The sequence below is a fragment of the Panthera pardus genome, unplaced genomic scaffold, assembly GCF_024362965.1.
Source record: "Panthera pardus isolate Hobbes unplaced genomic scaffold, ASM2436296v1 HiC_scaffold_15, whole genome shotgun sequence".
Lineage (NCBI taxonomy): Eukaryota > Metazoa > Chordata > Mammalia > Carnivora > Felidae > Panthera > Panthera pardus.
In genome coordinates, this window is record NW_026526710.1 from 63,187,821 (window position 1) to 63,201,813 (window position 13,993).

General features: G+C 54.7%; 1 protein-coding gene across 2 annotated transcripts in view; it reads right to left on the reverse strand.

Annotated features, from left to right (window-relative positions):
* SMAD7 (SMAD family member 7) overlaps positions 1–13,100 on the reverse strand; it is a 29,482-nt gene extending 16,382 nt beyond the window's left edge. The window contains exons 1-3 of one of the 2 annotated variants that reach the window (XM_019464099.2): positions 12,488–13,100; positions 11,129–11,182; positions 5,226–5,297 (exon numbers count right to left, since the gene is read on the reverse strand). In XM_019464099.2, coding sequence (XP_019319644.1) covers positions 5,226–5,297; positions 11,129–11,182; positions 12,488–13,100 — 739 coding nt within the window. Of the gene's footprint in view, positions 1–5,225; positions 5,301–11,128; positions 11,183–12,487 lie in introns of both variants that reach the window. The other variant, XM_019464097.2, reaches the window with a different exon arrangement.
* Between the last annotated feature and the right edge of the window lie 893 nt (positions 13,101–13,993).

Consider the following 13,993-nt stretch of genomic DNA (forward strand, 5'->3'; position numbering starts at 1 on the left):
TGCACCTTGTCAAGTTCTTACAATGCAGCAAAAATCTTATTTGAGAAGAGGCTCATTGAGCCAGCCAGACGGTCAAATTCTTCACTACGGGAGCAGACAGGGAATCACAGAAAACCTGCCGGGCCACCAAGAGAAGCAGCCAGAGATCCCCCACGGGGACACAGACCCCTCCTTCCCCTTCCATGAGGGGTTCCTCGACTTGTCGGCACACTGCCATCACCCGGGGAGCTTCACAACATACCGATCCTGGGTCCCCACCCGCGGGGACTGTGATTCAGAAGATCCCAGGGTCTCCTGATGTTGGAGGCACATCTATCTGGCACTCCCACCCTGGGCCTTGTTTTCTCTCGCCAGGGTTGCTCGCACCTGCTTTGAAGTTGCCACTGCAGCGAAGGCAATCACAGCACTGGCGGGACCAATATTTTGGTGTAGTAACAGCAACAATAAAGATGCAGAGGGAGTCAAACTTGAGCATGACTTTGGCATGTCTTCCTTGTTCACTGCCCTACTGGCTCGGAGCTTGCCAGAGAGGTCCTATAGGTCTAGAAGGCCACCAGGCTACAGACCGGCTAAGGGAAGGTCCAAGGCGAACGGTGAGATTTAATGTGCTGGACTTTACCCAGAAGCGACTCCGGACAGAACCTGGCCCTTACCCGGCCCCCTGCCCCTCTGCTGGGAGGCCCTGTTCTGCCTCAGTGACAGGATGCATGAGGCGGAAGCCCGTCCAGTCTGGCCAGGAGAGCAGCCCAGATTTGCTCCAGAGACTTTAAATGCTGTCTCCCTGCATTTAACCCCTGCCTGACTACCTCATTCTTTCCAGGACAAAGGGGGTTTCATCAGTGAGCCCTGATCCAGGGCCGGGAGCATGACCTCGAGCATTGCAAAAACCTGAGCTGCTGTCCAGGACCGGTCCTTCACTGGGGAGTAGGTGTGCAGCAGGTGAGCCGACAGAGGCCCGAGTCATTACACAGGTATTTAGGGGGATATGGGCTGAGTCCCTATAGATCCAGACTGTCTGGATCTGGGGTGTAAGGGAGTGGGCAGGTAAGGAAGCTCACTCACAGTCACATGTGCTGGTCCATCTGACTCCCCCAAACATTAGAGACCTCAGCAAAAACCACAACCTGCTCGTTCCCAGGCAGAGGAAGGAGACACAAAAACACGGCAACAGCCACCCGGGTCCCAAATTCCCAGTGTCCCATCGCCACTCCAAGCCAGACAATAAGGACTTGTTCACAGGTATCTGATGAACAAGATGAAGCAAACTTTCCTAAGCTCCTTGCTTTGAGCCTAAACTTACTACTTGGACGGAGCCGGAACCACATTTTCTGATCAGACAGATATTTTTGAAGACTCTTGTCTCTCTGAGGCAATCCAAGACGCCCGCAGGGACCAAAGAGAAGGAAGAGACAAGTTCCAGGAGTGGCCGCTGACCTCCCGTCACCCAGAAGTGGCAACCAGAAGCTAAACAAAGGAGAGCCTGCAAAGGAGTTGGCCTCCCTTAGGCTGGTGGAACGGCGTCTCTCCAATAAGCACGACTCTACGCAGCCAAGAGTTGGGCCTCCCTCAACTCCCCCCAACAAGCCCCGCGGGACACATCAGTACCTATGTCACCACTGCCTCCCCGCTCCTTCCTTGAAATCCACGGTGGCGTCTCTCTTGAAGTTTAAAGAAGTACCAAGTGTTGGCCTCCAATCCGTGTCCCAACCCAAGGAAGCACTGATGGCGGAGGCCCAGCCGGCTCCAGACATTAATATATGCAGGAGGAGGCTGAAGGATGGGTCTACAGCTGAACAACCCAGAATTTGCAGGCGAGACGGTGCTCCTCCATCCTGCCCAAACCAGGACAGCAGACGAGCTAAACGAGAGAGCCCCACCGGGGACTCCAGATGGAGGCTGCAAAGATGGCGGCTTCTAGCACATGCTTTTGATCACCGGGGAGACAGTGAAAGCTCTGGGAGCAAATCCTTCCCGCTCCCACCACCACTGAGCCGAACGAAGAAGCTTCCCCTCAACAGCAGCCCTCTCCAAAGGTGGGTCTTCCTGGGCCAGGACACGGACACTCCAGCAGCAAGGGCTTATTCTGGAGATGCACGCCTTTGAAAAGGCACTGTCCGCCCAGAGCTTAAAACTAAGCGCTGCCAGATCCCAGTTCAGACCCAATGCACCAACAACCACTCCGCCCCCGACCCCCAGAGTGCATACCCTGCCGTCCGCCTGCCCCTTGGTCCATCCCACAGCCTGCCTGCGGGCACCTGCCTGCTCGTGTGTTCTGTGCACGGGATCGGCTATCTGTACGTCTGCAGCACACGCGTGTGCACACACGCACACACAAAACCATGCACCAAGCAATCCATCTGTCTCAGAGAGCCGGCTGTCAGAAATGAAAGTACAATCTCCTGGAACCGAGTCACAGCCTTCTAAAAATGTGCCGTTTTTCCCAGACTGAGGAAACTTGCAGGGGTGGGGTATGTTTCCCTGCAAGTCCCGGAGGCCTGGGCCTGTCGCCTCCCCGGCCAGACCCAAGCTGCAAGGCTGGAACTTCAAGTGCAGCCAGCGGGCCTGCTCCCAGGGCTCCCACCCGCCCACTCCCCTTCCTCGCACGAGAGGGAAGGGCCAGCCTTGGAGTCACCCCGGCAGTTCAGGAGGGGAATGCCTTTGAGCACACCCCCACCCCCACCTCCGAGGCACCACATTTTCACATTTGGCTGTTTTTTCTTTCCCTTCTTCCCTTGCCAAGAGAATCAAGCCCTGGCTCCCGCTCCCGACCTTCCTCCCACCCTAAACTGAGCCCCATTCATTAAGCCCGCTCTCAGCCAGGGCAGGACAGGAAGGAAAACAGCACACAGGGCCTGTGAAAGAGACACTCAGAGAGGTTATTTCAAGGGGGAGGAGGGGGCAAATCCTTGTGGGCGCGTTCACCGCTCCCCACCTTGATGCCCAGTGCCCCCCACTTCCTGAAGCAGGCTCCCACCTTCCAGCCTCTGCTAACCCCTTCCCCCATGCAGCCCTGTCCCACTCGGCTACGTCTCCGCAGCCCCCACCAGCCTCACCCTCCAAGGTGGACACACCCAAGCCAACCCCCCCATGGAAAGATCAACTTGGGAAGGACGAGGTCTGGGCTCTCTCCATCTGCAAAACCCTCGTCCTGGACCCGGGCCATTAAACCATCTTTTCGGGGGCACTCTCGCCACAAAGGGTGTAGCCCTGGGTTTCTCTGTGCCCATCGCCTCCCCTGACACCCCCCAAACCACTGGGCACCAACCCAAAACTCAAGTTCCTTCAATTTCCCCCCACAGCACATTATTAATAAGCTGTTCCAACTCCGAACGGAAAGAAGAAAGAGCTCAAACTTTGAAGCCTTGGGAATTAGTAAATTAAGAGCTAAAATTCAAAACAAATGCTCTTTCATGTGGAGGCCCCCTGGTCTTTTTCTTTTTTGCAGTTTTGTTAAACCATTCGATCCCTTCAGAGACAACCACTCCTCCTCCCAAGCAGCGCCTCAGTAATCTAAATGGTTGCAATTACCTTGGGGGGGCGGGGAGAGCAGTTAATAATTGTTTTACTCACCTCCCCCCCCACCCCCCGTCCCGGTTTCTTTCTAGGACTGGAATGGCTTTGGGAACAGAAAGCCCACCTAACTCAGATAGGGCTGCACGGGGCCGAGGAAGGAGATGCTCGGCTTGGTGTCGTCATTTCCTCCAGCAGACAAGACAGACAAGATGTTATCAATAAGACAACCCTTCCGAAAAGCCCCCTTTCAAAAGCTACCACTTCCCTTGCTTATTTCATGTGGTTCAAAAGGGCTGGGGCTCCTCCCTGCACATTCAGGATTTAAAAAATAAACCCATCGAACAACATCCTGAGTGTGTTATTTTGCCCAGACCCTCTCCTCTTCTTGGCCTTCTTTCTTTCAGGAACTTTCTCAGCCTTAGAAAGCAGAAAAGACGCAGTTCACCCGTTCCAGCATGTTCTCCCTCCTCCACCGCCGCGGTCCCCCCGCCCCTCCCCACACACGATGCCCCCGCCCCTCACCGGGTCCCTCTTCTTCCTGCCCACTTCTCATTAGGAGCTTTGTGTAAACAATACCCTCCGCGGCAGATAAGTCAAGAGTATATATTGCCCTGAAATAAAAACAAACAAGGGTCTTCCTAAAGGCGTCCTCAGCAAGCTCCGTTCCTGGACAGGAGAGCCTGGGAGGGGCTGGCCAGGATGAGCATGACCATGGCCTAGAGGCAGCATCCAGCCAATCAGAGGTCACCTCACAAAAGAGGGCACACCACAGCAGCCCCCCCAGACGGTTCCATCTCAGCCGCCATGCTCCTCTGCCAACGTCCCAAAGGCAAGCAACAAATGCACGGAACCCTGGAATTTCTCCCCTACCCCTACCCCCCCCCCCCCCACCGGGTGACTCTCCCTCTTGTTTTAGCTGGCTCTTGGAAAATCCAGAGACGGCACACTGGGTGGGAAAATCAGGTAGAAATAGGATGTCTTTTGAAAAAGAGGAAAATGCTTCCTACTTACATTGCTAATGAGCTCCTACAAGTTTATGACTCTCTTCTCATGCCCCTCAGGGGCAGTGATGCTCAGGCTACCTCCCTCATTCCCATAACCCTCCAGCACTGGCATTCCAGACCTTCCCTCCCGGGTAGCACTGCCAAGTCTCTACTGTCCTCAGTGTCTCCATCCTGTGGCTCCCGTCTCCGGATACGCGCTATAGAATCCTGCACTAAAGCTAGACTGGGAATTAAAACCTGCACAGAAGCATCAAGGACATCTGCGTTGAACTCCCACCCTATGCCTGGGATCTGCCTTCAACGGGTTCCCAAAAGGTGGATCGATCCCCTTTTAAGGCACTCCATGCACTAAGGGCAAGTGCAAGAAAGAGCTTAAACTTAAGCCCATGAACTAATGCCAAAGTCACCGAGCGGAAGCCCCCAGAGCCAGTAGCTGCTTTAACAATAACCATGAAACACAGCATCATGCCAGTCCCCGGCTGGCCCCCACTTCCTCAACAGAGCAGGCCCAGGGTCCTGATGCGTAAGTGACTGCAGAATGGCGAGCTCAAGGGCCAGAGTCACTACGGATGCATCCAGTTTAAGCACATAAAAGTGAGAATTAATTCCAGACCAGCTGGGGTGGCAGAAGGCCACCCCGATTCCTCTCGTCTCCAGTCATTTCAAGAGGTCTTGAAACTGCCAGGGAAATAAGAGAAAATGTCTCACCTGAAAGCCCCCCAGGGGCCAGATAATTCGTTCCCCCTGTTTCAGCGGAGGAAGGCACAGCATCTGGACAGTCTGCTGTGGATGTGAAAAGGAGAGGGAGAAATAAATACACAAACAAATAAATAAAAACACCAAGATTAATTTTTAAGCACATTCTAAACAGCATTAAAGAGAAACCACACATTCCAAACAGCTGACTCCCCACCGCGATCCTGATTATTAATGGTCTGCTCAGGCTTCGCTGCCCATCAGAAGACAGACCACAGCACCTTGTCACCGGTCTGGGCTCTGGGCAGCCAGTTAATCATTAGTCAAGTCAGGCTCGGTCGCAGACTGGCTGGAATTTCTCTTTTATTGCAAGTCCCCCATTGAAGAAACCAGGTAGTTCCCAAGGTCAAAGGAAGCCTGGGCTCTGCTCTCAACCCCCAAGGTGAAGCCTTCCTGTAGATCCAGGGGCCTCTCTGCCACTCCCATAGACCAGTGTCTCCCTCATCTTGTTACACTTCCCAGTTCTTCAGGACTTTCTCAAGACTGCCCTTGAGCTGAAGGGAATTTTTTCTCTTTTAACTAATGTATCAGAAGTATAATGAGGCATACAAATCTCAAGGACAACCCCATGGCGGGCGCCTGGGTGACTCGGCCGGTTAAGCGTCCGGCACTAGATCTCGGCTCAGGTCGTGATCTCGAGATTGATGGGATCGATCCCGGTGTCGGGCTCTGCCCTGGCAGCACAGAGCCTGCTTGGGATTCTCTCTCTCTGTCTCTGTCTGTCTGTCTCTCTCTCTCTCTCTCCCCCTCTCTGCCCCTTCCCTGCTGGTGCTCTGTCTCCCTCTCAAAATAAATAAACATGAAAAAAAATTTTTGAATTAAAATAAAATAAAAAGAACCCAATGAATCTTACTCATGTGCACATCTGTATAAAGCCACCGGCACATCAGGACCGAGAACAAGGCTCCCAGCTGAAGGGGAAACGTTCTACCTCCTTCTAGGCCTGGTCCAAACTCCTCTCTGGAAACCTTCCCGGGCAGCCCCAGACCTGCAAGGCTCCCTTGCCCTTGGTTCCTATAAAATTTTTCTGGCATCCAGCACTTGGAATTCCCTTCTGCCGACTTTGCTCATCTTTTACCTTCAGATCCTGTAAGCCCTAACCAGCCTATAAGCTTCTCTTCAATGTCTCTGTCACCCTCAGGTGCTTAGCACGGTGACCTAAACGCTAACGAGGCTAATGACAATTCTAGCTGAGAAACAGACTCCACAACCTCCCTCCGAGCAATTAAACCAAAACCTAATGCCCACGAAACACAACTAATTAGCCCCATGAAACAAAAGTACACAAGACCCTGAAAGCTCATCATGCATCACTGCCAAGGCCAAACTGAGGGCCATAGTGAGAGGCCGGCTCCGGAAAGGGGCTTCGCGGCTCCACCGCAAGCACACTGGGTTGGATGGTTCAATTCCCGTCCCCCAACCACCCCAGGTCACCAGCAGGATGAACCTGGGGTGTGTTCTACCAGTTTCCCATTGGAACCACTTGGCCACGCTGGCAAACAGGAAGCCAATGGAAAGAGAAGCCCGGAGGCAAGTAAGCCCATTTGGAGTCCTTTATTTAGTAGCCCAGCAGCAGCCTTCATTCCCCAATAAAAGGGGGGGGGAGGGACTGAGCATGGCCTACCCAGGGCCCCCAAACCACGTCTGGATTTCTGCTGCCTACTCCTCCAACTCTGAGATTCTCTCTCTAATCCCAGAACCTTCCGTCTCCCGCATTCTCTCTCAGGCTGGAAGAACAACTTTTCAAGAATTCTCAACAGGGGCGTGGGGGGAGGTGGGGGGGAGAGCAGAGGGGAGGGGTGGGGGCCATAGGCAGAGCAAGAGAGAAAAGACTGTGTGCGTAATCTCATTTTATCAGGATAAAGTGTAATTCCTAACAGGAATATACAGTTTTACAGGAGACACTTAATCAAATGGAAAACAATAGGGGAGCAGAAAATGGAAGCTGCTTGTTAAATGGTGTATACCCTGCACTTTTTAAACTACTTGGATGGCCTTCACCATGTTCGAGAGATAGGTTTTACCTACCCACAAGCGGAAGACACTCCCACATTAAACAGGAGGACGTATCCACGGCCACTGCCCCCTGCCTTCCTCCGGCTTTGGCTGGCTGAATCCCAGGGGCAAAGTGGGTTTCAAAGGAAGAGCCTGGCATCTCAGGGCAGAGCTGGGACCACATTCAAGGTGTCAGCCTGTCTCAGATCAAAGGTAAGCCAGCTCCGGCAACCACAAGCGTTTTTATGAAATGGTGCTCTGCCCTTCTGCAGAGCCTTTGATCTCAAGAGGGATTTACAAACATTAATTAGGCCTCCCCGCCACCTCTGTGAAGTATTAAAGTATACCTGTTGGACCCGCACCTTGGTAAACTGAGGCGTCACTGACTAGCCCAGGGGGCCACCCAGTGAGCTGGGCCGTGAGCAAGAGTTGAGCGCTCATCCAGCCCATCCCACAGCTCTCCCTCCCCAGGGGCCCAAGTCCTCACTCTTCCCTGCAGGTAGTTAGGCCCAGACGGCCTCAGCATCCAGACTGGCCTCCTCAAGCTACTTCAGGGCTCGTAAAGGTCCAAGAGGCCACACCCCCAGCCCTCACCCAGAGACAGAGGTCCAAAGCCAGTGTCTCAGCCTCTGCCTGTGTCCCAGCTCTCCAGGGCCCAGGATGCACACACTCTAGGCTCTAGGCCATTCCTGGCTCTTATCCACCGTTAAACATTACCAAGCACCCAGTAAGTGCTGGGTTCTCTGGGAGAAAAAGACAGTCCTTGAAGACGCAAGCCTGGGGACCAGCCAAGGAATGAGCTGTACAAGGGGCACAAGGTGAAGGGGCTGGGGATTCTATTCCTCTCACCAAGAGAATGGTTCCAGAAGAGCTCAGATATTCTCGTCAGCATAGTTCTGAGCTTCCCAAGAGCCACCGGGGCCCAAGGAGCCCCAGCCCCGCTCCCCCAACCACACGGTCAATGTCCCAGCTCTGCCCCAATCCACAGCTCCCATGAACCCTGGTTAGAGCACAATCCACTGCATGGGAATCATCCACATTTTCAGGCAGGCACATCATTAGGCCTGTAGAATGAATGAACGAACCAATAAATGAGCAAATGAATGAATCATCTAACTCTTAACTCTTTGATCAACTAGATTTATACAGAGGCCCAGAAAAATTAAGAGACGTTGAGTTAAGAGGTAAAAGCAGGCCTAGATTCCAGACTTCTCAACTACCCTTTGGAGGCTTGATCTACCAAATGGGTGCTGGTCACCTGGGACCCTGGCCTAAGCAAATACAGTGTCCCCAGCAACATCCTCAACTCCAGCCATTCTGGGAAGTCTTGCACACCATCAGATGCAGAGGACACAGGGAGCAGGGCCCACATAGCAACCCCTCAGCATCCCCCCCGCCCTCCACAACATAAGTTCTACTTTCGAACAGCATGTTCCTATCCCTTGCGGGAGAGGAAGGAACCTTCTTGACTTCAGATAGTCACAAGTCACAGCCACCTTGCCCTTTGGTTCAGGTATGTCTAACCCTTCCCGGAAGATCCTACTGGTTTGGGACCACCTAGCACCCAGGTCCCTTCCCCAGTTCCCTTCCCACCACCTCTTCCAAGCTGGAGACTTCACAGAAGGGATTCCCTTCATTGTGTAACCAGTTAAGATTTTAACAGCTGTCCATTATAAAACCTGGCTCCTGGTTCTCACCTAGTCACCCCAGACCAGAACTTCAACCTGGGGCTCACACACTCAAGAAAGCAAGCAGCTGATCTGAATTTCCCAGCCCAGTACTCTCCTCCCATGTACAAGGTGAAGACGAAAAGCGGGGGCAGCATCCCATCTGTGTGTGTGACCTCAACGGCCCTGGCCCTGGCCACAGCAGCCGGCAAAACCGGCCCCAGACCTGTCCCTAGCCCCACGGTTCCCAGACTTGGCTGCCCTCCAGCAAGTCGGGACAGTTCCTTCCACAGGGGCATGGCCTGTACCACCTCACGTCCTTCCACGACAGGGCCTTTTTTCATTCCCTTTCTTGTTTTGTTTTAAACAAAACGTTTTGGGTGAGTAACCAGCTGTTTGAGTTTCCGATTGGCAGGTTAATCACTTCCTATTGGCTGATCTGGAAAACTTTTTCTCCCCCTTGGAAATGGCACATTCCTGTCTTTGTGGCTTCTCTGTTTACACACATTTTGCTACCTAATGTCAACACTTGCTAATGAATAAATATATCACTCCACTCACTGCAAATGAGGTCCTGGCCTGGCAGAAGGACCGCCTGAATCCTGCGAACAGATTTATCCTGATATCTCTGCAGGAAACCCAGGAGAATTGTGGCCCTTCTGTTCTACAGTTTTAGGAGGTTTCTGGGAGCATTTATTCACCCCTAGCAATCTTTACTCCTGGGGCCAAGGTGACTGGTCTTTCTCTCTTGCAAGGAATCCCTCCAGATTGGAAGGCTACAGAAGGAGAAACAAAAACGGGGCAGGCGGGGATGGCCCCTTACAGAGCAAACCTCATGAAAGAATTCTGGGTCCTGATGCCAAAAGCCCAGTCAAGTTACATTCTTTGAGAAAACAGAGCTTGGGAATTTCAGCTAACATTTGTTACAAATACAGAGAGCCGGTTATCTCCTCATTAATGACCATTTATCTGGTGTTTTGTAAATCGAAAGCAAAATATCACATGCTTTGCAGGCCACTTATTAGACAGGCACCGGGCAGGCAGCAACGCCTCCCGACTTCAGGGAGCGGCGGAGTCCCGGGGGGGCTGGCTGCAGAACATGGGCTTTGGTTACACCGTTCATTAAAGTATTTAATTTATGACAACGCCCCAGCAAAACTTTTAATTAGTGGGGGGAAAGGCCCAACAGCCAAAACTCATGAGGCGGAAGGACTTGTGAATTCCAAGACAGAAATGGGGCCCAACCCTTCACTCTCCTTCTCCCAGAACCTTGGCAAAAGAAAGATGTCACAAGGGTTGCATTTTTCAGGCATCAGTATACAGGCCTGAAGACCGAAGTTAACAATCCGTACTCCTCAGCTAGGGCATCTCCCGCTGCTTTAAGAAGGTGCTCTGGGACAGTGGGGCCCATCCCTGGAGGCACTCCTAAAGCCCCGTTCTGCTGACCCCTGTGCCCCGTGGCACTGTTACCTCCACAGGATGAGCCCCTGCACTGCCAGCTAGAAGCTGAATACAGACAACCGCAACAGGGCTGGTGCCAGTCTCAAAAGGGCTTTTGCTCTGGCCCTGGGCCATCTAGGGACAAAGCAACAGGCAGGCAGAGTTATGCTAAAAACCTGCATGGTCCCGAGCTCGAATTCTGAGAAAACGCGGGCCAGAGCTGACTAGCAGGTGTCAGAAGCACAAAACACCCAGCAGGACGTGTTGCCTTTACTTCTCAGATTTTCTAAGCTCTTACTTCAAACCAAGACCTGCTCTGCACCTTTGAAACGGTCTTCCCTCTGTCATCAAATTATCCACTCTTCTCACTGATTCTTCTGGCACTCACAAAACTCTCCGGATTCTCCCATCAACCTGTCCTATTTGGCTCTCAAGACACTTCTTCCTGGATCAAATTCCACATGTTAAAGCTGAGCCAATTTGGTTACAGAGTGAAAATACACAAAAAAGGAACAAAACATCTTTGCAAAAAAGAAAATCATAGTAGATAGATAGATCTACACACACACACACCCTCTCCAGCCACAACAAAAACAGAAAAATCCACCAAATTTCCAACAGAGGAAACCCAGAACCACCTCGGGGCAAGCCCAGCGCCTCCCCAGAGCCGCTGCCTAGACATAAAAATCCGCGTTCTAGAGGCTCCATTTCTAACTTGAGATAGGAAGGGTATTTTTAAAATCATCTACTCACCAGTTGGTTTGAGAAAATCCATCGGGTATCTGGAGTAAGGAGGAGGGGGAGACTCTGGAATTAAAAAAGTAAGAGAAAATAAAGGCCGAGCCATGAGAAAGAGAGATAGAAACTTATGATAACAGAGACATTCTTTTAGCCCAACTGTTTGTCTTAGCTGTGGGGGTTGGAGGCAGGGCCGCGAGGCGGTGATTGCCTTGATATTTAGCTGTCAGATAAACAAAAGAGGCCGCCTGGCGCCAGCCTCGGCGCTCAGCTCCTCCACGTCTGCAGCCGCCGCCGCCGCCGCCGCCGCGCTCCGCCGGCCCGGCTGGAAACCACCGGCTCGGGCCGCGCACTTCACAGTTCACGGGGCGGGGAGCGACAAAGCCCCCTCCCCGCCCCCGCCCCCCAGGGGTGCAATTCACCCCGCCCGCCCCCCTCCCGCCGCACCGCTGCACGCCCGCGCAGAAACTCGGGGATCCCCATTCCCAGCCCACCCGGGAGACGCGCCCCAAGTGCGCTGGTGAACTTGGGAGGATCTGTGGGCGCCCGAGGTACATCCCCCGCTGTGCACAGAGACGTGGAGAAACGGGAAGCAACAGAGGAGGCTGGGAGGAAAAAGAGAGGGAGGCTGGGGTCTCAGAGGCGAAGCCCAGGCCCTGGCGCAATAAAAGGGGAGCAAAGGCACAGAGGCGCTGGGGGCAGACCATCCTATAGTCCACTGTGTGCTTTACTGAAAGAAAGGAAAAAGTTGGGGACACCCAACTTCTGATCGCTTGCTCTTTTCCATCCTGGCTGGCTGACTTGAGAGCGGGTATCCAGTCCTGCCTCCCATCCTAACCTTCTTTGCCCCAAGACCCCAGAGCTGCGGGGCCGGGGAGTATCCCGACCTGACTGTCCTTATTTACTAAAGGAGCAGAGACTTTCCAGCCTCTACAACTCGCTGCTCCCAACCTTCCTCGGCGGGCCTGGCCCGAATCCAACTCGGCCACACACCTCAGTGCTTTTCCGGGTGCAGGGGAGGCGTGACCCCCACTTCTCTCTGCACCGCCTAGCTGCTGTGGAAATGAAGGCATTTAAATTTTGAGCCGCGTGTCTGTGGAGTGCGTGCACAAGCTGTGCCCACAGCCCACCTCGGGGCAGCAGAGGAGAAAAAACTGGAAGGGAACCCCCAGGGAATGCCCTTGCAGATTCCCCTTGTCCTTTTTCTACTTTTGTCCCTAAAGGCTCTTCCCAGGAGGGGATGTACACCCCCCCCCCCCCGGAGAGGTGGCGGCTGCACACACATACACACACAGCCCGGGAGAGTGGGGGTTCTTCTACCACTTGCGCGCCAGGGGGAGGAGGCAAGAGGGTGGGCGCAGAATAACTTCTTACCTAGTTCGCAGAGTCGGCTAAGGTGATGGGGGTTGCAGCACACCAGCTCGGGGTTGATCTTCCCGTAAGATTCACAGCAACACAGCCTCTTGACTTCCGAGGAATGCCTGAGATCCGGCCACCTGAACACTTTGCACAGCAGGAGGGGGAGCGAGTAGGACGAGGGCGGCTGCGCGGGCTGCGAGCCGGCGGGCGCCCCCAGGCCCAGCCTGCAGTCCAGGCGACCGGGCAGCAGGAGGCACGCGGTGCGCGTACCGCCGCGGGACTCCACGGCCTGGAGCAGCAGCTCCAACTGCCGTTCCTTCAGTTTCTTGAGCACCGAGTGCGTGAGCGCCTTCAGATCCGCCTCGGCGCCCCCGGCCGCGCCGGCGCCCGTGGCTGGGGGGTGGGGATGGTGGTGACCTTTGGCACCTCTGACCGCCTTGCCCAGGCAGCAGCCAGCCCTGCCCGCGCCGCCGCCACCGGCCCCATGCGCCCGGCCGTCCGTCGCCCCTTCTCCCCGCAGCTCGCCTCCTCCTCCGCCTCCCCCCGCGCCCTCCTCCTCGTCCTCGCCGCCGGGCGCACGGCTCCTCCAGAGACGCCGGACGAGCGCAGATCGTTTGGTCCTGAACATGCGGGGCGAGGAGGCGAGGAGAAAAGTCGTTTGCCGGCTAAGGAGCGAACATGACCTCCGCACACCATGAAGAAGTCGGGCGCCGAGTTGGGGCAGCAGGCGCAGGCGACAGCAGCAGCAGCAGGGGCCCGGGCAGGAGCGGCGGCGGCCCGAGGGGCGCTCCGTGGCATGCGCCAGTCTCCCGGAGGCCGGGGCGCGCGCGGGGGCCCGGGGGCGCCCGCCGGGGCTCGGGGGCCTGCGCTCTGGCTGCCCCACCCCGCGCGGCCCGCGCCGAGCGCGGCTCTCGGGCCCCGGCGCACCCCGGAGGAACGCTGCCGCCGCTTCCCTGGGGGCGGCGAAGCCTGCCCCGGTCGGCGCCTCCCAAAAAAGAGGCCCCCCCGCAGCGGCTCCCGAGTGTCGGGCTCGCCAGCCTCGGCTTCCTACATGGAAGATCCGCGGGGGCAAAAAACGAAAAGGCTTTCGGCTGGGCTGCTGGAGGGAGGAAAAAGCCTCTCTCCCCCTTGCTAAGCAACTTAATTTGGGGGTGGGGAGAAACAGGCAATTAAAAAAAAAAAAAAAAGCAGGCACGCGATTTATTTTTTTCCTCTATATCCTTAGTAACCGGATCTCCTCGAATTCCGTGCACACGAAGACTCGGAGGAGGGGGCCGAGTGGACTTCACCCCACATGAGATGTCTGGCGAAATGAGAAGGCTCTCAAAAAATCTAAGAACCAAATATGCAAAGCCCAAAATGAAAAACACCACCTCCTCGCACCCCCGGAGGTCTGGGGGCGTCCGGCTGGAGCTGGGGTTTAAAAAAAGAAAATGTTTACAAAGTAGAACAAGACGTTTGAGGGGTGGAAAAAAAACGTATCCACGAGTTACATCCCCTTTTTTCCTTGCAGAGCCCCGC